A 21616-nucleotide genomic window follows, 5' to 3' on the forward strand; every position below is an offset into this window, starting at 1 on the left:
TAACATGCCCACACTTATCCGTTACCTCTCAGATTAGATCAAAGCCATAGCAAAGGGAAATGGTCTGTTGAGAATCATGTGATTTATCAGACCCTGTCTCTGCCAACCTTTGTCCTGAACTCCCCAACACACACACACACACACACACACACACACTGATGCCCCTCCTACTGTGACCAGGCCGACGTGTGCTGCTGGTTTCACGCATGCCTTGGGCCCAGGCACTGGCTAATTTACCGCTTCAGCAGTACATTATGAACAAGAAAGAAGCTTTTGATCTTCTCGGTATTCCGCTCATAAGTTTGGCAGGACATGTTTCTAGATGGCCTCACTCACTCTAAAGCTGGCCTGGAGACACATTGTTTGATTCATACAGCTGTCCTCATTATAGCTTCAGTGGAAGTGCTTCTGTTCTGGCAGTTTATAAATGTAATGTAATTATTTTGTACAAAATAAATAAACAGTATTGACATCATTTGATGTGCTTCCTTGTTCTGGAGGCTGTGCTGTGTTTGCCCTAGGACACACACACACACACACACACACACACACACACACACACACACACACACACACACACAAACACGTCATTATGCACCTACTATTAATTATTAAGAAATGTGCCAGTTTTGATCCTGGTGCTGATACTTTAAATTATAATAGAAATTTTAGTACACAGTACATTTTTGATACCTCTTTTAGCTGAATAAAAACATGAATCATAATTGGATTTATAAATGTTTAAATCAGTGTGTCTAACACAGTGGCACATGCGGTCTTTTTTAATAGACACCAATTTTGAATGAATCCATCAAAATTGTCAAGTAAGATAACCTACAGTTGGGTCACTTAGTCGCTCTTACTACTAGAGCTTGTGTATCAAACAGGCACTCTTTCACAGATGACACAAAACATCATAAATTGAGCTCAACAGGCCTGAGCTTTACTTGACGTGTTATTGTAGTTATAAGTTAAAAAATATATTTGTTGGATCAATATTTTTTATTTTATTCAGTAATAAAATGTGTACAACACAAATGAACAATGAAATATGGAGTAGGATTGACAAGGGAAAATCTTTAAATTGAATGAGATTATGATTAAATTAAATATAATTCATTAAATTAAATTAATGTTTAAGATATGATTTTGTTTTTTTACTCTTTAGTTTCTTCTTTATTTTATTTCCTGGGTGATGATTACAAAACAGTCTTTATACGGCTGCTACAATAGGAGTGAACTGACACTCAACCAGCCATGTGGCACAGCCAACATTTGATTTGGACTCAAGAGTTGTTGTAAAGGTTCATTAGCGTTAGGAAAGTAACCATCATATCAGCTTCATAAATCATGTTGAACCTTAATGTTATTAATAACCTGAACATTTTGAGCAGTTGTCGCTGTTGGCTGCTTAATATCCAAATATGATGATGTTCCAAAGGAACCATAAACCTGTTCAGCTTCATTACGCTTCATTTAAACAATGATACCAATTTACAAGGTCAAAAGCTTTTGAAATGAGCCTTCTGTGCAGCCCACCACCACCGCTGCCGCCTAGGACAGAGCACCTCTTTCTGTAAGTGACGAGCAGGTCACATTGGTACACAGCTCACAATTTGCTGCAAAGTGATTGCTAAGGAGAATAGTAGAAGAACCATTTCTGAACCCTCTCTCCCCTTCACTCAGTTCTTCAACTCTGGCAGTGGGGAGGAAGATGAAACTGATGTTGATATGGATTTTCTCAGCAGTGACAACTACGATGATGATAAGGTTCAGGTGTCACAGCCTGGAAGCTCCAAAAGTGGGGACGCTCAGTCTTTCCTTTGAGGTTGACCTTCACTAGGTGTGCAAGTGGGCGGCAGCCAGGTGGACCAACTGCCCATGTTACAAGATGACAAGGAGAAAAACAGGGATTTGTATGACGGATATATTCTGCCTTCTTGTCAGATGACTCTTTACAGATGAGGTGCGGCTGGGAATGGATGCACCAGCTCATCCGTGGCCGTACGTGTTGCTGTACGCATTCCTTCTGCTCAGCCTCAGAGTTCCGGTATTAATCAGAGTGAGGGAGCTGTGGCTATCCTTGAGTCTACGGCTATTCTGTACTGGCTCAGCACGCCATCGATGGAACAACTAGTGCGGTTGGAGGCACTCTCAGGGTTGACTTTTGGTCTCCTGGAGTGTTTAGACTTAAACCTTCAGTGCAGAACTTTTGTGGCCTCCAACTGGCAATGAGAGTAATTGCACAAACTGAGTCAACACGTGTATGATGTGTTACTTCCTCATACTCCTATTTGCTGTAGAGTACTCCATCAGTATGGTTGCTTTGCTCTTTAGCTCTGGCAAACCAATTATTGCCGGTTGATATCTTTGTTGGTGCTCTCTGACAGTATTATCCAATGGGGAGAGTGTGTGGTTTGGACTTTCCTGGACCAGGATGTTATGAGCTTAAGAGCATGCAATTCAGGAATGGACAAAATCTCCTGTAGTGAGATACCAAGTGAGGCTGAAAGAGAACTGAGTGAGGTATCTGACAGCCGTGCTCTAGTTGTGTATGTTGGGTTATGTGGAAGAAATACACTGGGGAATACAATGTTTGGTTCCACGGGTAGGTATGAAGGGAGATGGGCCATCCTATGCAATTCAAGCCATTGGTCTGTTGCCCTCTAGGTGGTAATGGAACTTCTGTGATTGGTCATGGCAGAAGGTGCTTCCTATATTTAGACACTTCACTCAGCTCTCGGAGAACTGGGGTCAGCATGGTAACCAAAAGCTTTGAACCAAAACCTCACAAAAAGTTTAGACAGTGTCACTTTCACTCAGGTGTTGTATTTGTGAGCTGGATTTCTTAAAGGAGCTGCACCATACTGTGCTGTTTACCTGCAACTTTCAGTTCTCAGGTTACAGTTGTTGTGAGTTGTTTGGCAGTGTATCTTGGTATTTAGATTTTTTTATGCTCCCTTTTAATAGATGGCTTGCATTTGCTTTGTGTTTATTTGTGCGTCAGTGTGTTTACATGGCGATATATGTCTATCTCTGTATGACTGTGTCTTATCCTGCACTTATGTGCATGTGCACAACATTCCTATTCACCCGGGAACCTGAACAAGTTCAGCTTTGAGAGCACCAGATGCACACATGACACGCTGCTGCAATCATAAAGAAGCCCATTGATGACAGTGACCCCTCTCTCTGGGAGATGGAGAGAGGTGAAGGGAGGAGGGAGGCAGTGGATGAAATGTTTCTTCTTTGCTTTACAGGCAGTGACACTGACCCCTCAGTAAATAAGAGTTTTACTCTTGCATACAGACTCTGTTCAGATACAGGCCTCTTTCCTCATTTCCCTCCTACTGTATGCCCTCCTCCCCTCCAGCTGCATTGCACTCTCATGTTTACAGAGCCATTACAGGGTTGCGATGTACAGGTCAGGTCGCGGCCGCCAACCAGCTGCCGAGCTGAGGTAGACAGCGGGTACATCTTTCTTTGCCTCATGTTCTGTTTTTTATCTTTCAAGCCTGTCTTGTGGAACATTAACAATGTCACAACATAGAACTTCCCACACAAACAGAAGGCATTCATGTGTCTTCTGAACCTGCAGCAGACAGGCGTCCAACTGGACCAGAGACCATCTGCAGCAAATCTCAGTCATTTGTCAGTGTCCCCATATCATCTTTCTCTGGACTCCTTGTAGACAGCATTTTATCACCTCTGGCTGTCACATACAGAGGAACAGTAATAGTGGAAAATTCAGCTTAAATAAATCCTTCTACTTGAAAATCTATTTAAATTCATAGTTGGTCATCTTTACTTTTAAGTCTAGTGATTGGAGTGGATTTGGATTCCCCTTTTGGCCTCTCTGTTTCCCCCGTGCACATACAGGCTAAGCCAGTTGGCCTGCCACTCTTCAGGAATATGCAGATCAATCTGCTAATTAGTTGCATAGAGTCATTAAGGCTGAGTTAGAACACATGGTTGGCACCCATGCAGGCATGATAGCAGAGCTGGGCACCCCAGGTCACTGGAGTCAACTGCTGCCCAAGGGCACATTCCCACTAGAATCACACTAGAAAACAAATATGCACACTGCGATCATAAAATGAGAATAAACATGTTGCCACTAGACAAGTAACATGAATATATACTTGTCATCATTATTTTCATATCAAACCGCATTTTTGGCCAGAGTTTTTCATTGCTGTTAAAAGTACAGCATTTGCATTCCCAGATTATCTTTGTAATTTCCGTTGTTACTGCTGGAATTCCCCATTCAGGATTCAAATTACTGTATGTACCCACACCCATGGTATTTACTGTTAAGGATACTTAGACTTGGTGTGGCAGACTCTTTAGTCTTAAACAACTTTTAAAAAGTTTGTTTGGCTGCACTGCAAACAAATATATACACTGCTCTTGCTCTGCTGAGTAGGCCCTTCTGCTGCCCCCAGAAGTTGATACAGCACTGGGACCTGTATTATTAAAATGCATTGCTGTTTCTGCCAGTACCCACAGGTGTCGCCAAATCAGGTCTGAAATCTAAAGTTATACAACTGTAATAGATAACGAAGCTTGTAACACATATCCAAACACGTTTATTTAAGAGTTGGGGCTTATTGATCCACCACGATATTATAAACCTCTTTACTTCCATCACCTCCTCTACTCCTCACCCACTCCAGCCCAAGGACTGTTGTACGTTTAGTCGCATTGCATATTTTAGCCTGCCATCTGGTCAGCCCTGCCTGGCACCGCAGGGGGCCTCATATCCTCTCATATTCATATTCCACTAGCATATTGTTCCCACTGCTTTTCTACAGTGCGGCCCCAGCACTTCTCCACTTCTTTATTTATTTCTACAGATAAGGCTGGCTAGCAAACGGCCCCCCCCCCTCCTAATCGGCGGCTCTTCCAGTTGTCCTATCAAGTGTAACCTGGAGGCCCCTAGTAGAGCAATTAGAGCGGCCTCCCTGCCCACCTCTTGTAATGAAGCCCAGCACATTCTGGAATCTATAGCCCCTTTAGTCTCCCCTAATGGGACATCATTATTGTCAAAGAAACAATGTAAATGGAAATGAACATACTCATTAGCCAGTAGCAGGGAGAAACCTTTGCCGCTCTCAGCTTGCAACTCCCGCTTCCAAACACACACATACACACACACACACACACACAAAACTGAGCCTCCTCCCTTCAGCTTCCGCGGACTGCTGCTCCAGCTTGCTTTATTCCTCTGGTAGCACGCTCGTTTGTGTGTGCATATGTGTGTACCGAAGAAGACAATGTGCATGTTTTACTCAAGGTGAGAGGGGAATGGAGTGAACATGGATAATTCCATTATTGGCATTCTCTCAGTGTTTCTACAGATGTTAATTGTTGCATGGGTTTATGCCTGTGGGTTTGTGTGTGTGTAAGTGAAATGTGCTCAAGTTCTCACCCCAGAGCCTTCTGCCTTACCTGTCCCAGGTTGCACCTGTGCAGCGGTCCAGGTCTCTGTCCCCAGCCAGCAGTGTGGAATTGGGGAGTGGGAGGGGAAGAGGAAGAGGAGCAGAAAAGAGGATACAAGACCTTGAGGAGCTGTTGAAACTGAAGGTAACCAGCTAACATCGATGAATACACATAATATCCCTTCATTTTTATCTACATTACTCTACTTATCTCCAGCTCTTCTTTGTTCACTGTATATCCTTTTATTTTTTCCTTTTCTGTCTTCTCTCTCTGTACTTCCCCTACATGTGAGCTATTGACTTCCCATGACTTTGAACTACTTTTAAAGGTATTCTTTGCTGAATAGGCCACATCCAATGGCACGGTGGCGCCCAGCTGATAGTATGGGGCAGTAGACGGGACTAATGGAGCTGCTTGTTGCTCTGGCCACTATCTTACATATGATTGCTGCTATCAGCTGTTGGGTTTGTGAGGAAGGTCTGCAGCACTGTAACAGTTACAGTCTCCGAAGGGTTCAATTGCACTAGTGCTGCGACTGCCTCCTCCATGACCTTCTCTTACAGTGTCTTTCACACAAACCCGCACACACACACCTATGTGTGTGCACACAATCAGAGCGTGCGTAGGCAGTGAAGCAGCAGGAGAGGAGTTGCGCTGGTGAAAGTGGATGCAGCAAGGTTTTTTCCCTTAAACGAATCAGCTTTATTGGTCTTTTAACCTTCACATGCTCTATGACGTCTTTCTCCCACTATTCTTCATTCCCATGTCTTTTTTTCCCCTCTCACTGTCAAATTCACTGCAAGCAAAATACACTTACTTTCACCTCTCTCGCATGTTTCTTTTGAGGTCTCAAAATTGGACTTTAACTCTTTTATTTAATGTCAGCAGAGGATATTTTCCACTCGCATTGTCTGTTTTTTATTTGGACTTTCTCCTAAAGCTGTCCTCCTTTGCCTTTCTTTATCCTTTCCATCTTTCAGGCTGACCAGTGAGTGAGTGATTATGCAGAGGTCATCTCCCTTTGAACACAATCTCAGGAACACATTAGGCATCATTTTCTTGTCAGATCTGAAGTGTCTGAATTACATCACCGGCAGACACCTAGTCAGACGGTAATGCTCAACGTACATTCAGACGACACGCATGACTGTCTTAGTTAATGGTGCCATTTACGTGTCTGCCAGTTGAGGGGCATTTAGCACAGAAAGGCCGTGATTGGCAACTCCAATCTGCAACCACATTAATGAAGGCATTAGTTCAGAGCATGATTTAGTGCTTGGATCTGGCATTGTGCAACATACTCTCTACTACAAGCTACAGTTGAGACCTCACCTCCAGCATCTTACAGTACAGTACTTCACTGTGTCCAGTCCGTTGTTCTCCAGTTGATCCTATCCAATTTTTTCCAATACAATGCCTTTCAAATTGGGTACGCCAGCCAGTACCATTGACATGTTGACCTTAGCAGCTAACAGCAGCAGACAAACAAACAATTCTCATAATGATGGCCTTTTGTTTTTTGTTTTTTTTTTCTTCAGCACACTTTCAAGTAAACAGTAATTATTTTTCAGCTTGAGAACGTCCACAGATGTGTATGCTGGCTGAGTAAGGGGGTGTATTGATCGGTGGGCAAGGGTCTGTGGCCTGATGACCAGAGCTGCGCTGCCCAGGGGGAACTCTATAAGGAGCCTGGGAAGCCATGATGTGGCTAATGCCCTGCCACTTGCTCCATCCTGCCCCCCTCCCCTCCACCTCCATCAGCCAGCCTCAACTGTGTCCTCCCCCAGCTCCTACTTCCACCAGTTAACACTGCCCTGGTCTGGCCCCTTTCATTAGAGCCGTGTTTTTGAGAGGTTGGGGGCAGCTTGAAGGGGCCGAGGATGTCTTGCAGATGTCCTCTGTGAATAATCCGCACTAGGGAAAATCCATACTTGTCACATTGACAATGTGAATGTGCATTGTGCGTGTGTGAGCGTGCGCGCACGGACACGCACACCCGTTGTGTGTCCGGTGCATGTTTGTGTGCTCTGTCTGTTCTCTTTGTCCTTGTTAATAATAACAGGGCTGAGGGCTCACATTTCCCTCTCTGCAGGGCAGCCGTGTCATATCAGCAGTAAACAAGCTCCTTCCCTTCAGAAAGCACTCGACAACTCTCCCCAGCCCTGGCCACTCAAGCAGAAACCTGTCCTGCACTCTTCCTTTCACTTTCTCTTTTGCTCTCTCTCTTTCTTCTCTTTCTAATTTCTCACTTCTCTCTCTCTCTTTCTCTTTCCTCTGTTTTCATCAGCTTCCTTTCTCCCTCCTTTGCTCTCTTTCCACCTCTGTTTGTCCTGCCTGTTGAAAGTGTTTTCTCCATCGCCCTCGCTGTTAAGGTCAGTGTGATGGGGAGGAGCGGTGCCCCTGACAAGAAAAATCTATATGTTGTCTTCCCTTACTCCTTCTTTAAAGCTGGAGCCCAATCTCACTGTGTTTTAATAGCTGTCAACAACAGTGTCAGCAACAAACCCACCGCTACAACCCCCACCAACACAACACGTGCTGGTCATCAGTTGGTAACTCCAGTGAATGACTTTCCTTACTGGTTAAAGACTGTGTGTGTATGTCTGCTTGCTGTTCTGTGGCCCCACTGACTCGTCATGTAAATGCCGTCCTTTAATGATGTCTCAGTTGCCCAGTGAGAGCACTTGTCAGGGAGGAAGGCAAAGAATCTGAACCTGCTGCTTTCTGACAGGCAAAGGTGTTTCAGCTGTAGACCAGTTTAAATATGTAGACGGCGAGGGGCTTCTCTCAACTTCCCTGCCACACTGCTGTGCCAGTGTACATGAAGCTGGCTCCTTTTTTCAATTAAGTTATGTTTCATTTGACATGTACAACTTTTTGGTGAGGGGAAAAAAAAAAATCTTGTCACTGTGCCTTACAGATGGAGGAGAATGAGGAGCTGAGAAGAGCTCACGATAAACGCCGTGAACGCCTGTGTCTGATTCAGACCAACTACAAGACAGTCAGAGACCAGCTGAAAGAGATGGAGAAATCAAATGGCTTGTGAGTACAATGTAACAAACTCTCGGCACACAACATATTAGAACAGCGTGACAAAATAAATATTGTACTCTCACACAATGCACAAGATTGGATTTATAAAACACAGATGATCTGTGCATACAAAAAAACTTGGATCAAGTTCCTCCCAGCAGCAGTCAGTAAGAGACATTTCAAAGCATATAACTCAACTTGCCTTTGTGTTAAAAACCCTTGTGAAATCGTACAACCCTCTGAAACCACTCACAGATCGTCTTAGGGCCTCATTGCTCTCCACATGTTGTCTGACAAGACCTAAGTGCTGGATTTGGGAAAGTGGGAAAAATTCCTTCCTTTGCCTTTGAAAAGCTCAGAGGTTTTAAGCCCAGTCAATTTGGTCCGTTTTGTGCCAAGTGTGTGTGCACTTCTGCGTCTCTTCTCCCTCCGTGTTCATTAGGATGTGAGAGCCAGAGGCTGGAGGTGTCTGGTCCTGGGGGGTGCAAGGTGTTTGAGAAGGCCTGTGGAGGGAGGGGGTGGGGGGAGAGCTGTTTCCTGCTTCGGCCTGTTATCTTCACCAGAAACCGCAGGATTTTGCACAAAGCGGGAAATGTGCTGGAAAATGTCATTAATATAAGGGTCTTGTTCTCTCCATTGTCTCCCCCAGTCTTTTCACACTTTTCGTTCTGTCTCTGTTTCTTCTCTTCAACAGCATCATTCAATCCATTTTAAAGTGTAAGTAAAGGTGCATATGTTTGGTGGCCACGCAGGAGCAAAGTGTTGACCCCGTCAGCTGTTTTCTCTCCGGGTTAATTAAAGAAAACAGCAGTGCAATGTGAGCCCGTGTGAAAGTGGAGAGTGAGTGAGAGAGAGCGTGTTCAGCGCTAGGCTCGACTCGGCTCATGTCAGCTCAGCACGGCTCAACAGTATGTGTCTGAGACAGTGGGAACAAAGACAGAGAGATGTAGAGAGAGAGAAAACTCTCAGAGTCAACACCACTTGTGCCGCTGTTATACATTTTAGCAGGTTATCAAAGAAATGTCGTGTCTGGCGGTGCACTTTTGTCAAAGACCTTGATTTTGTTAGAAGAAAACGTGTTTATATAAAAAGACAAACAGGGCTCTGGTTAGAAGAAAAGAGCTAAGATGACCTACAAGTGCATGATAATAATTTTGTAGTATCAATGTCAGTGTATCTGTATTTCATGACTGATTTGACATAAAATTGATGCAATAGGCAGCTTTGCCCTTTTCAGTCAGAGCCCTCCATGGCACCAGCCAGTCACTCAATGTTATGATCCTGGCATTCATTTGGCATTAAGCCCCATCCTTAAATAGCTGTTAAACCCACTGGGGTAATGCCAGCCTGAATGAGAGACAATAGAAAATGACTTAAATACTCCCATTAGTGCTTGGAAATCAGGGGCCTAACAAGTCAGTGGGGATAGGCGTCGAGTCTCATTGCATTTCGAGCTTGTTAGGGATTTCCCTGCAGCTTCCATGCTGTGTTGTTGCCTTTTTGGGAAGATGCGGGGGGTCGTTTTTTTGTTCCCCTTTTGTGTGCAGGACCACAAAGATAAGACTGCAATGAGTCTCACTCTTTACCTGCCACACACATATGCCTGTAGTTATACACATAGACAGTATACACCAAATATAATATATTAGTGCTTGGCACGAACAATATGTTCTCTATACCTTCCAAATTTTAGTTATGCTCATATCAACTTCTCATCAGCAGAATAAGGTATGGAATTAGACAATTGGTTGCTGTACATCAAGCTGCCGAGTGACGTCACCGGTGTGTGTGATAGCCAGTCCCACCCAGGATAGATCCGCCAACCTATCACAAGGTAGACGAAGGGTCCATTGGCTCATCAGCATGCAGGCAGTGAGCAGTTGGCCAGTCCCAGTGAAACCACCCTGCCATTCACCATTACCACCATATTTTCCCAAAATGGCATGAAGGAGAGGGAGAAAAAAAGCCAACTTCGTATTTATATTAGGGAAGGGAAAAAGTTTTTTAATCAGACTGGGGATGATGGGGGTGAGCAAATAAAATTAAACGTTATTAAAGCATCCGTACTCTGATCAAAGTTGCGCCCATAAACAGATTCCCCCTGAATCAGAGCAATTAGCCGCAGCAGCGTGGAAAAGTTCTCTCTATTTCCTCCTGCTTAATAATGGAAACTAGGATACCATAGGGGAGGAAGCACTGAGGCCTGAAGAAGATAGCTCTCTCATGGCTCCATGTTCAACAGCTTTTAGGCCCACTGTAAACAAATTAAAATGTATAAAGCTTTACCATGACTTAATAAAGCTTCATACACCGTTCATATGGAATGCAGTTCGTACTCTACATACCTGAAAATCACAGAGACACTTCAAACAGAGCTGTGGGTAAAATATAATGTAATTCTACAGATCCATACAGTGTTAAGATTAAGGCTGAATTCACTGCTTGCTTGCAGGAGAATGAGTAAAAGTGTATCAATCTCTGTGACTATACAGTGAGATTATCCGTTAAGTAGCTTTGCACTCTGGGAAACTAACGCAAGCTGCAGATAGCACACATATACACACATACGCTACGAATAAGTTCAAGGGCTCCAAATTGCTCACAGGGGCATTAGCAGTATTAAATGAAAACATTTGCCGTTCCTTAGTAGCCTCCAACTCCCAGGCACCAGGGTTTAACTAGTATTAGCGTAGCGTGGCTGTGTCTACATAGCCAATAATGACCACGGGAAAAGGAGCCCTCCGCTATAGCAGTGACCCTCACAATCCATTTCCACACCTTTACTTCATTGATTGAGTAAAAATGAGAACCTGTAGTATGTGTGTCGGCATATGTGCGTGTGACACAAACGCTATTCTCTTCTCATCTGCTACTTGTGCAATCCGTGGATTTCTCACTAAAAGCCATTTTCTTTTTGCAAATGAAAGGCTAATTGGAATCGAATGTGTTGGGATAAAACTGATTGATGGGTTGGTTGTGTGCAGGGATGCAGTTTGGGGGCAGTAGGGACAGTGTGTGTGTGTGAGTTGAAGGAGAAGTTCAAGGGAGGGGGCAGCCACTGAGCACAAAGTGCCATTAAGTATTCATAAGTGAGGTGTAGACATTTGAATGACCTTGTTTGCGAGTGTGTTTTTTGCCATTATTTACATTTGCATGTCACACGGGGAATGGTCTGCCGCCCTGCCACACGGGCAGTGCCCTGGGCTTTAACAAACATGCATACGTGTGTACATGATTTGCCACTGAAATGTCAAAGTCAAGGCTGCTCATTTGAATACTGCTAAAGATGGCTGAATAATAAAAACAGAGGGAGACTAAGGGGCCTTGTTACCCCATGTGAATTGGCCAGAGGCAGCAAGGTAACATACAGTACCAAAAATATTCCCTTGTTAGTATGTTTCCATGTGAGTGTGTGTCAAGTGAGGCTATCTGTTCAGTTTATGTGTGTGCCTTTGTTTGCCTCTACATTTGCACTTATTTCTTCTTATATATATGGTGTGTGTTTGTGTGTGTGTGTGTGTGTGTGTGTGTGTGTGTGTGTGTGTCTGCGTGCAGGCCAGGTGGAAGGATGCAGCGTGCAGAACCGTGGCAGCTAAGACAAGAGAACAGTGATGCAGTGTGGAATGAGTTGGCCTACTTGAAAAACCACACCAGGAAGCTCTCCACTGAAAAGTAAGTCACCTGCTGTCAAAGTCGAAATCAGTCTGAAATAATACCAGCGCCAGACGTGTTTAAAACCGTCTTTCTCTCTCTCTTACACGTGTACACACACACACATACCGACACACACACTCCCACTGTCCCTTCTTGTTTTGGGGTGTTATAAAATTGTGAGTGTGCCCTTCCCAACTTCACAGCGTCCACCTAGCCCTCCACATCATTACCAGCCAGCAGGGGCCAAAGCATGATCATTAGACTCTGCGCTCATTTGTAAAATTGGCTGCCCAAAAATTCACACATAAAAGTGCAGGAAGTGAAATCACATTATCAGAATCCCTGGCTGTGTCTTTGTGAAATAATTGCATTTTTAATGGAACATTTAGGCCAAACGGTTGTCCTGTTGCTAGAGTTATTAAGTGTCAATAAGATACCTTACATACTTATAGTCTGTAAGTTGTAGTTGTGTTATTATCTCAAATTTTGACCTTGGGTCTAGTGACTGTTTTAATCACACTGTGACTTTTCTGCCGGAGGTACTTTTCATTTCATTTCTTTCTTTCTCAGTTTTTCTTTCTCTCTTTCTGTTCCCCCTGTCTTTGTCTTTTAGTCTGTCTCTGGGTGTAGTATAGCCATTGTCTTGTTTGATCTAGAGAAGCCCCTGTAACCGCACCACTAACACTGACCCTCTATGATGCTACACAAAGCTTGGCCTAAAGCCATAGTCTTCCTCTCTCCTATCTCCCCTAGCCTTCACCTCTCCTCACCTCTTCTCTCCTCTATCCTACGCCTCTGTACCCTCCTCTTCCCCTCTTCCTACTCGTCTTCCCAGTTGCCTCCCTCCGGCCCTCTGTGATGCTGCAGCAGACTGAGGCCAGAATTCTGGTACTTGCCCCCCCACCCCCCTTACCGCTTTCCCCTCTGCTCACCCCCCTGCCCTGTCCTCCTAATCCCAGCTGAGCTCATTATGATATAGCCCGACTGCCTCTCTCCAAGCCTGAGCTGTCCGAGCTAATTACAGGCTAGCAGCCCTAGTGCCGCCGATGCAGCCTGTTAAGGGATGTCCATCCGCCTGCCTGCCTGCCCTGACTGGAGCTGAGCAGAGTGGAGCACTGGATGGTCTGAGGAGGGGGGGGCAAGCGGGCTATGGTGAACATGCAGGGTCCTTGGAACTGACCTGTGAGGGAAACCACGAGGGATGGAGAGCGTCTGGCCTCTTTCCTGGCTGTATAACGGGCCTGTCCTCTGGGGTTAGTGTTGATCCCCTTCATGTGCCCCTGACCAGCTCCACCTCATCTCCTCCATTCCCGCCCCCAGGGCCCCTCCTTACCCGGGTGGCTGGTGCAAAGTAAACTTGGCTGGGGTCTATAAACTTGTGCTTTAGAAAAACTCTCCGTTCCAGGGCACACATCTGCACACACACCCAAAGTTCAGTGTGTTAAACTAAGCGAAAGCATAATGGCCATCTTTATTCCACTCCTCGCTGTCTTCCATACCTGTTGTGAGAAGGAGCAAGAGTGAGCAGATAGGGTTGTTGGGACTATAGACGAAGCCAGCTTAAACAAACAAAGTCTTACTTCCCTGCAATGCAAATTTCTGTTGAGAGGCAAAAGTGTGTGCTTCATAGTGCTACAACAACAAGAGTTTGTGGAAGCGTAACTGCCTGGAAACTCTTGGGGCAAGCAGTTGCAGCCTGTTGTTCTGTTGACCGTATTATAATGATTGTGCTTGTGAAGGTTATGCTAGATAAGTGTTAGAAATTATCCACTAATGGCTAATTAACTCCTGGCAGCTGAAGAATTTAGGGCCAAATAAAGGCCCCTTATAAAGCTTAAACGCCTAGTGGCGGGCTTCAGAGGAGAGTCTCTGTTTAAACTCTCCATTTGTCTCTCATTCACTCTTCCTCATTGTCATGATATTGTGCACAGATGCTTCCTATCACCTCCTCTGCTAACAGCACTTGTAAAACACAGTCTTGAGGCCCAAATGACCATTTCCCAGAATGAATATTGCTGGGATAACTCCTGCACAGTGGGTCCCCACAGTGTTAAGAGAAGGTTATGAAGCCCAGGCCCCCCTCTAATCTCTGCATGTGTATTAGAGGTTGAGTAAGAAGGTGAAACTGGTTTGTTTATCTACTTTTATACTAAGGAGGCAGTAAGCAACAAATTGCTTTTTCATTGACAACTTTTTACATCATTCCAGACAACACGTATACATTGCACACAGTGAGCCAAAGCTTGTGTGCCACCGCGCAGCTGTGGAAAGATGAAGGTTCCAACTGTTCCTGCGCTGACGTACGTGCCTAAGGCAGTTTGGAATCAGTGAGCATTACTGGGCTCAGTCAGTTTTTACATTCTACGTGGTTAAGCATCAGTGGTTCCATTCTGTTTTTCAGCCGCCGAGCTGTTTTTACATTACTTTACAAGGACCGCCCTGGAAGTGGTAAAGAAACTTAATGGGGAGATTCGATTACAGTGTCACGTACATTTGTGCAGATTTAAAAACAAAAAAAACAAAAAACAATCAGCTTATTTGAGAAGTTTTATTTGTACAAACTCTTTTCTGTCACTTAGAAACCTGATGACAGGAATTTAGTTATCGAAGGTGAACGCAGAGGTTCATGTGGATTTCAATATGTGTAAACAAGTTCAAATGGTATATATAATGATGTAATTATGCACCGATAAAGAATAACATTTAGATCAGTTTAGTATATCTCTCAGATGCATGCTGGAGTGTTTTAAGGCAAAAGGGCACAGAATAATAAACTAATTGACACTAAGGATGATTGTTGATTGAGATTTTTTTTTCCGGCTGTAGTACTTGGCTGGCGAGCAACTACAGACAGGGTGGGATAGAAAATTCGCAGTGGGATCATTCTATCTGCCTCATTATGCATCTGTCTGCAGCACTCCATGTCCATGCTTGTTAATTGTTGTTAAAGGTCTGTTGGTGAAAAGAGGCAGGGATTATTTAGGCCCCATAAACAGAATAAACACATGCAGTGCGCCCTCAGATTTTAAGATGCTATACTCAGACGACATCAAAGCATAAATTAGCCAGCGATTACTGGGGGAAAAAAGCCTTTGAGATCATTTGCACTGCAGCAGCAGTGAGAGCTCCTCTGTAGAGAGTGACCATTATGGACGTGAACCTCCCCGGTAAGCAACGTTGACTCTAATTAAGTTTAATAAAGTTTACCCTGATGTTCCGCATATTCCTCTATTTCTTTTCGTTTCATCTTGATTTGCTAAAAGGTATTAGAAGTAATGAGAGTCTTTTGCCCCCCGGACCATGGCTTAGTTGGAGGAGGGACACATTTGCTCTTACACACACACACACGCACACACACACACAAACATAATGTTTTATGCATGTTTTTAAATCAGACAACTAAGGTTTTTCCTTCATTAATTATTTGGTAAATTAATTATTGTGTAAAAAAAACAAACTTGGTTCACACTTAGTTATTAATTATAATGCAAGCTTCAATGCACCATCACATCTCAGCTACAGTAGGCTCATAACAAGTTAAAATTAGAGCATAAAGAACACAGTTATTTCAAAGAAGCAAACCTTAGAAATACAATTCATACATCCAGTAGAGAAAGCAGTGTGCTGATTTCCTAGCATATTCAAATAGTCATTGACTGCACAATATTTACTTATACAAATGCCTTTCTCTTCCTCGTGTTTAATAAATACAACATTATGATATTGTGTTATTCCATATTAGGATACCTAGCGGCATCAACAAGCCTCTTGATCAGGGAATATTGTGGACATCCTAGGTTGTTTCCACCAGTGTTTTTTACACGAATCCCCATTTACCTCTCATATCAGTGGCCTGCGGATGGAGAACCTAACTCTTAAAGACTCACTGTTGCTGCTGCCGCTGCATCGCCTGCAGCAGGAATACAGCACTGAGCCATGTAAACTCCACCAGTCACCATTTCTGCTGACAGCAGTGGCTTATCCACCCAAACTCCCTCCATGAATGAACAGCCCTCTAGCCTGAGTTTAACCATAGGGGAATCCCCCCCACACCCCCCAAAAACAAGATGCTTTCCCCAGCGATAAAAATGCTAGAGGTGTTTTCGCTTTCTCACCCTATTCCCTGCTCTTCCTGTGTATTTTTATGTGCCGAGCACGAAACCAAGAGGAAGGCTGGCATGAGAAAGCACAATGGCTGCAGATGATGTTGTGTTGTACACCCATGTGGATGGAGGCTGGCAGTTTGTGCTCTAAGCTGTGTTAGGTACAACACAGGTAGAGACAAGATCAAATGACAAGGAGTGGATAGCTCAGGGCTGAAGTTCTAGCGCTGCACGAGAGAAAAAATGTTTTCAAAAACGGGGCCAAAAGAGCGGCGTGAGACAAAGACTTACATTGCAGACCACATCATTACCAAACATAACACCTGTCTGTTGCCTTTAGTTTGGTTTCTGCCAAGAAACCTCTTTTGCTTTCATGCCTGCTGAGCGTTATTCTACCTTAGGTGAAGTGGGCAAGTTGAGAAGGAATTGAAAATTGTCCGGCTAGCTTCATTTGCTTCATCGTCCAGATTTAAAAGGAGGTACAATTGTAAAGAACCTTTTGTCCACTGTGTGCTTGGATATGACAGGAAAATGTGGTTTCATTTCAGATAAATTGCAGCTAACTCGAGGCAGTCTAACATAGGGAAAGGGTCTGGAATTGTGTCAGTGCAGGTGGCTATAATGTGATGCAGATCTAAAACATACCTCCTTCAGGTTGGGATTAGCTAAAAGCCACAGCAGGCTTGCAGTGCTGCCTAAACATCCTCACGGATTCTCAAAGATACTCTTTCCCCATCTTTAGGACACCAGTAGGCTAAAAATAGTGAGCATCTGTTTATCCAATGATGTACTCACACGAGGAAACAAAGTGTGAGGAGTGAGACTGTATAAGGGGAGACTGAAGCCGACACCATTCGAGGAGACAGTTTTGTGCAGTCGAAAATGAAATCATAGTTTTGAAATTTGTTCCAACATGTCAGGAAAAGAGAAAAAGTTGTACAGATGTGGTGGTATTCAGTAGTGTAATTAAATCAGAGTTTTTCACCATTAACCAAAAATTAGATACGATGATTCCAAAAATGTTTTGACACAAAACAAAGTCTGTAACATCGTGACTCTTATCATGCAACTTTATATAACAGAATTCTAAAATACAAAGTTTCACTAAATTCATTATTGCTATTTTTACTTTCACCATGTTACTGTGGCAAATATTGAAATCAAGTCACCACATCTGTGTTATTGCTATTGTATTATTGTATTGTAGCTCTGCTAATTCCCTGTCTAAGGCGGTCTGGTGCACACGCAGCAGCGACCGAGTGTTACTGAATAAGGATGCGATCGTCTTCCATCTCTACAATGTTATGATGTGAAACTGGAGGCCTCTGGCCAGTGAACTCCATCTGCAATTTAATCCCTTTTCCATCCAAGGAAGTACGCTTATCCTTCAACAAAATTGAATGTTTTGCATATGAACTTTGGTTTAGCGTCAATACCATCAGTATCCGAAAAGGCATAAAAGAGAAACATGAGATGGAACAGGCTTCCTCCACATACTGCATATTTCAGCTCATTTGTCCCATTAACAGCCAGGACACATAAGGCAATGCTGGTGCCTCATCGACTTGAGTTCATTTATGGAGGAAAATCTATAGAGGAGCGACACATATCCATCTGCTTCCTCACCCCCCTCAGGGAGAGTCATTTGTGTACTTATTTAAGCTGCGGTCAGCCATTAGACCAGGCCTCTACTGGACTGTGTGGGCTAAAAAGCTAATTACTTTCCTTCCCTGTGCTATGGCGATAACTTTTCCCAAGTCATTTTCTTGGCATATGTATGGAAAAAATCTCTTGGTTGATCTAGCAAAATTAGATTGGTTGAAACGGGCGTCTAGTTTGAGTTAATTGCCATTATGCTCCTCATAGTTCACCATAGCCACAAATGCCCTGTTACTCCTCAAACACTTCAGAGTGTATCATGCATACTGCACTGCATGCCTTAAGAAGTCAATCAGAAGGAAGACCTACTGTTGTAATGAGGTTAACCCAGGGAAGAATGCCACTACAGTAGCAGGAGCTTGTTTCTACTGTTTCTCTCTGAATCTGTGGAGCAGAGGGGAGGGAAATTAGGTGTGTGTTTCAGGTGTGGTTGTCTCAGCGGGCTTGTGCGTATCCTCAGTAGACTTCAGTTGGGGTCCTAATAATAACTTGAAAGTGCAAAGTCTCGAGCATGGCTCCACGTAATTAGCCTTTAGCAGGAATCAAGCTAATTGCAGAGAGGTAATTGTGTACACTTTCCAGTCTGTTTGTCTGTTACACACACACACACACACACACATAGACGCACACTGTACTTTCCTACCTAGGCGTTTCATGTTGCTTGTCACTTTGATTTCCAGATGAATTAAAAAGCATTTTAATTAGTTGATTTCTTCACTGTGTCGTCTTTTCTGCTGGGAAGAGAAAGCCAGTGCATTCAAGATTCAAGTTAAAATGTGTAATAAAAGTTTCTACAATAAATGAGTCCACAGTGGAATCCGGAGAGATATTTGTGGAGATTTAAAAAGATACTCATTATACTGTACAATGCTTGTGTTGGGAGGGCGTTTTATATTTCTATTTGTTATTCCATTCATATTTTAAGAAGGATAGATTCGATGTAAGAGCTGCGTAAAGAAAAAGTTTATTATGTTTGTGACTGCAGAGCTGGACTGGAGGAGGAGCTGGACATGCTGCGAGTCCAGGCTGCTATGGACCGAGCCACAGTGAAGGAGCTCCACCTGTGTCTTGCTAATGAACACCAAGGTGAGCGTTTTTTTTAAATTATTATTATTTATACTAAGGAGGTTAATGGGAACCACATGTACATCTATTTCTTCTTCCTTTTGGTCTGGAAATATTTGAACAAATTTAATTCATTTTTGCGTTAATCTCTATCTACAATGTTACTTAAAGATGTTGCCACAGACTTAAAGTACAAAGTAAAAAACAATGGTATCAGCAAGTATCACCTGTAATAGAAAAGTATGCATGTTTAACATGACAGCACCTTTAAGCTATCCTCTTACCTCTAGGCCATGTGCATTAGTGAGCAGAATTAATAAGACAACTCCCAGAGGATTTAAAAAGACAACTCAATTAAGACTTGATCAACTCCTCGCAAATTGATTGGGAGATCAGGTAGTGTTCATCTTGTCTGCATATGTCATTCCCAATGTTAAAATGCACATCACTTTTAATCCAATCTGCAACCTTTTGTCAGAGCTGACCACCGCAGCCGGTGCTCTTAATTAACTAGTTCAATAACAGATCTGTCCTTGATCACTTTAATTTTCTTCACAACCGATGATGGTGTCTGTTGGAGATGCAAGTATGTGATTTAAAGGATGGCACTAATTAAAATAGTGGATTTTCTCCTATTGACATTCTGGTCAGAAATACTAGAAAATAATCTCTTCAAAAGGACATACTTAGTTTTAAATCTTGTCAGACAAATAATCACTAAATATAAATGTTACACACGAGCCCAGGTGTCTGCTGTATTGTCTTTTGTGTTATGTCATGTACAAATCTTTTTCCTGTTTCTAAAAATTTGCACAATGTGTTCACCAATAATGCTATTTTTATTAAGTTACCATTGATGTTAAAGTGCCATACCAACCTTTAAAAAAATCATCCATGAAATGATGTAAAGATGCTGTGTGGGTGCAGAATGATGAGCTTTATCTTAAAGAATGAATAGTCATTGACAGGTTTATATTATGACAATAATTGTTGTCACACAGACCAGGAGTGCAGATGCTTAAAGAATACCTGTTATATTTTTAATAATATTACAACATAAAGTACTGTTCATAAACCGTTCAAACAAGGCTATAATGTTTTGGCAATATTTGGAATATTTACATCTGGACTAAAAACAAAATATTTAGTTCCAATGGCAAGTAAAAAATGTGAGTGGCCACAACATTTGCTCGTGAAGAACCTCTGTGACCCGATCAAAGGGATGGAGGGTTGAAGCGCTCCCGCCAGAATCACACTAACGAAAGGCAGCAGATGAAAGGAACGGGGCCTTTGTGTTGCAGCCCATGAGGAGACGTGGGAGGGACGTTAATATATGCCGTAGTGCCAGGACCTCCTCCAACAGTGGGTGACTAGGGAGCCACCGTGTCTTCTTATCAAGGTAGTGCTGAGGTGCCAACTCCCAAGCCACCAGCACTGGAGCTGGATAATTGTCTCCCAACCTGGTTATGTATCCAGCGAACCCGGCAGCCCTCCTGTCCTATTTGGTGCTCTGTCTGATTGAATGTGACATGCTGGGAAGACAAAAGAGCAGGCTAATTCAAAGTAACAAACTTCCCTGGGCAAAGCGTCAAATGCAAAGCATGGGAGCAGCAGCAGCTCCTCACAACATAACCCTCTCTCTTCTTACTCTCTCCTTCTATGGCCTCTTTTTCCAACTCACTCTCCAAAAGATCAACTGACCTGAAATGTCAAGGCCCTGAATATTTAATGCTTCCAGCCTCATTGTACAAATTATTTTGGTCGTCCTGTCATGAATGTTTAACAGGAGAGAATGAAAGGCAGAAAGTTTTATATTGTTTTGTGTTGCCCTTTGCATCTAGGTGAGCAGAGAAGATATTGCTACTTCTGCAGGTGTGCTCTGTCTATCAAACAGTGACACAGAGGCTTGTTGGATTATGTACGCGCAGATAAATATGTGTGTGCATCAAATCCCCTGAGGACTTTGACTGCTGCGTGCATTCTGTTGTTATCATAAAGCCTAAATCATATGTTTGCCAAGGCCACTAGTGAAGTTCTCAGAATAAAGCAGCATGTTAGTCTGTGGAGATTAGTTGTCCATTGGGGAAACATAGTGGACTACAAAGCAGTGCAGCCTGAGGCTGTGTGTTCACAAGGGATTCAAGCACTTCTCTTCGTTTGTTTAAGATCCCTAGAGAGAGTTTGCGCATAGCATCTACCAGTGTGTGCTTTTGAACACTGTTTTCCCATTTCCGCATGGACTACTAAATAAAACACCTTTCTGTTAATCGGGAGGAAAAAAGGCAAGTAGAAGATGTTAGAAACAGGAGCTGTGAAAATTCTGGTCCCCATGAAAACAGCATTAATGATTCTGCGTTCCTTCTGATTTGATTGACAAAAGAAAAAAAAGAGAAAGAAACCGGACCTTGGGAAGGAAATTAGACCTCAGTAATGCTAATTGATTTAATGTACCCTCTTTATTATCATTCTATTGATTGAGCAGCCTGAGTTTGACACATCATGTCACAATAACGAGCTTTGTTCCCCTTCGCAGAATTGCTTCACAAAGTGGTGGAGGAGCGCCAGGTCAAAAGCAGCACTCCGAAAAAGCTTTCTGTTTCTTCGGAGCGAATGGAACAGTCATTTAAAAAGGTACAGCACTATGCCATCACTAAGTGTTC

At 43.3% G+C, this 21616-nt stretch overlaps 1 protein-coding gene across 2 annotated transcripts in view; it reads left to right on the forward strand.

The window, feature by feature from the left end:
• Positions 1-21616, forward strand: part of cntln (centlein, centrosomal protein) — a 79342-nt gene that overhangs the window by 22918 nt on the left and 34808 nt on the right. For both annotated transcript variants that reach the window (XM_027283375.1, XM_010743873.3), the window contains exons 11-15: positions 5461-5586; positions 8363-8484; positions 12031-12147; positions 18877-18977; positions 21490-21587. In XM_027283375.1, coding sequence (XP_027139176.1) covers positions 5461-5586; positions 8363-8484; positions 12031-12147; positions 18877-18977; positions 21490-21587 — 564 coding nt within the window. The remainder of the gene's footprint in view (positions 1-5460; positions 5587-8362; positions 8485-12030; positions 12148-18876; positions 18978-21489; positions 21588-21616) is intronic.

This window comes from Larimichthys crocea, chromosome X (assembly GCF_000972845.2).
Source record: "Larimichthys crocea isolate SSNF chromosome X, L_crocea_2.0, whole genome shotgun sequence".
Taxonomy (NCBI): domain Eukaryota; kingdom Metazoa; phylum Chordata; class Actinopteri; family Sciaenidae; genus Larimichthys; species Larimichthys crocea.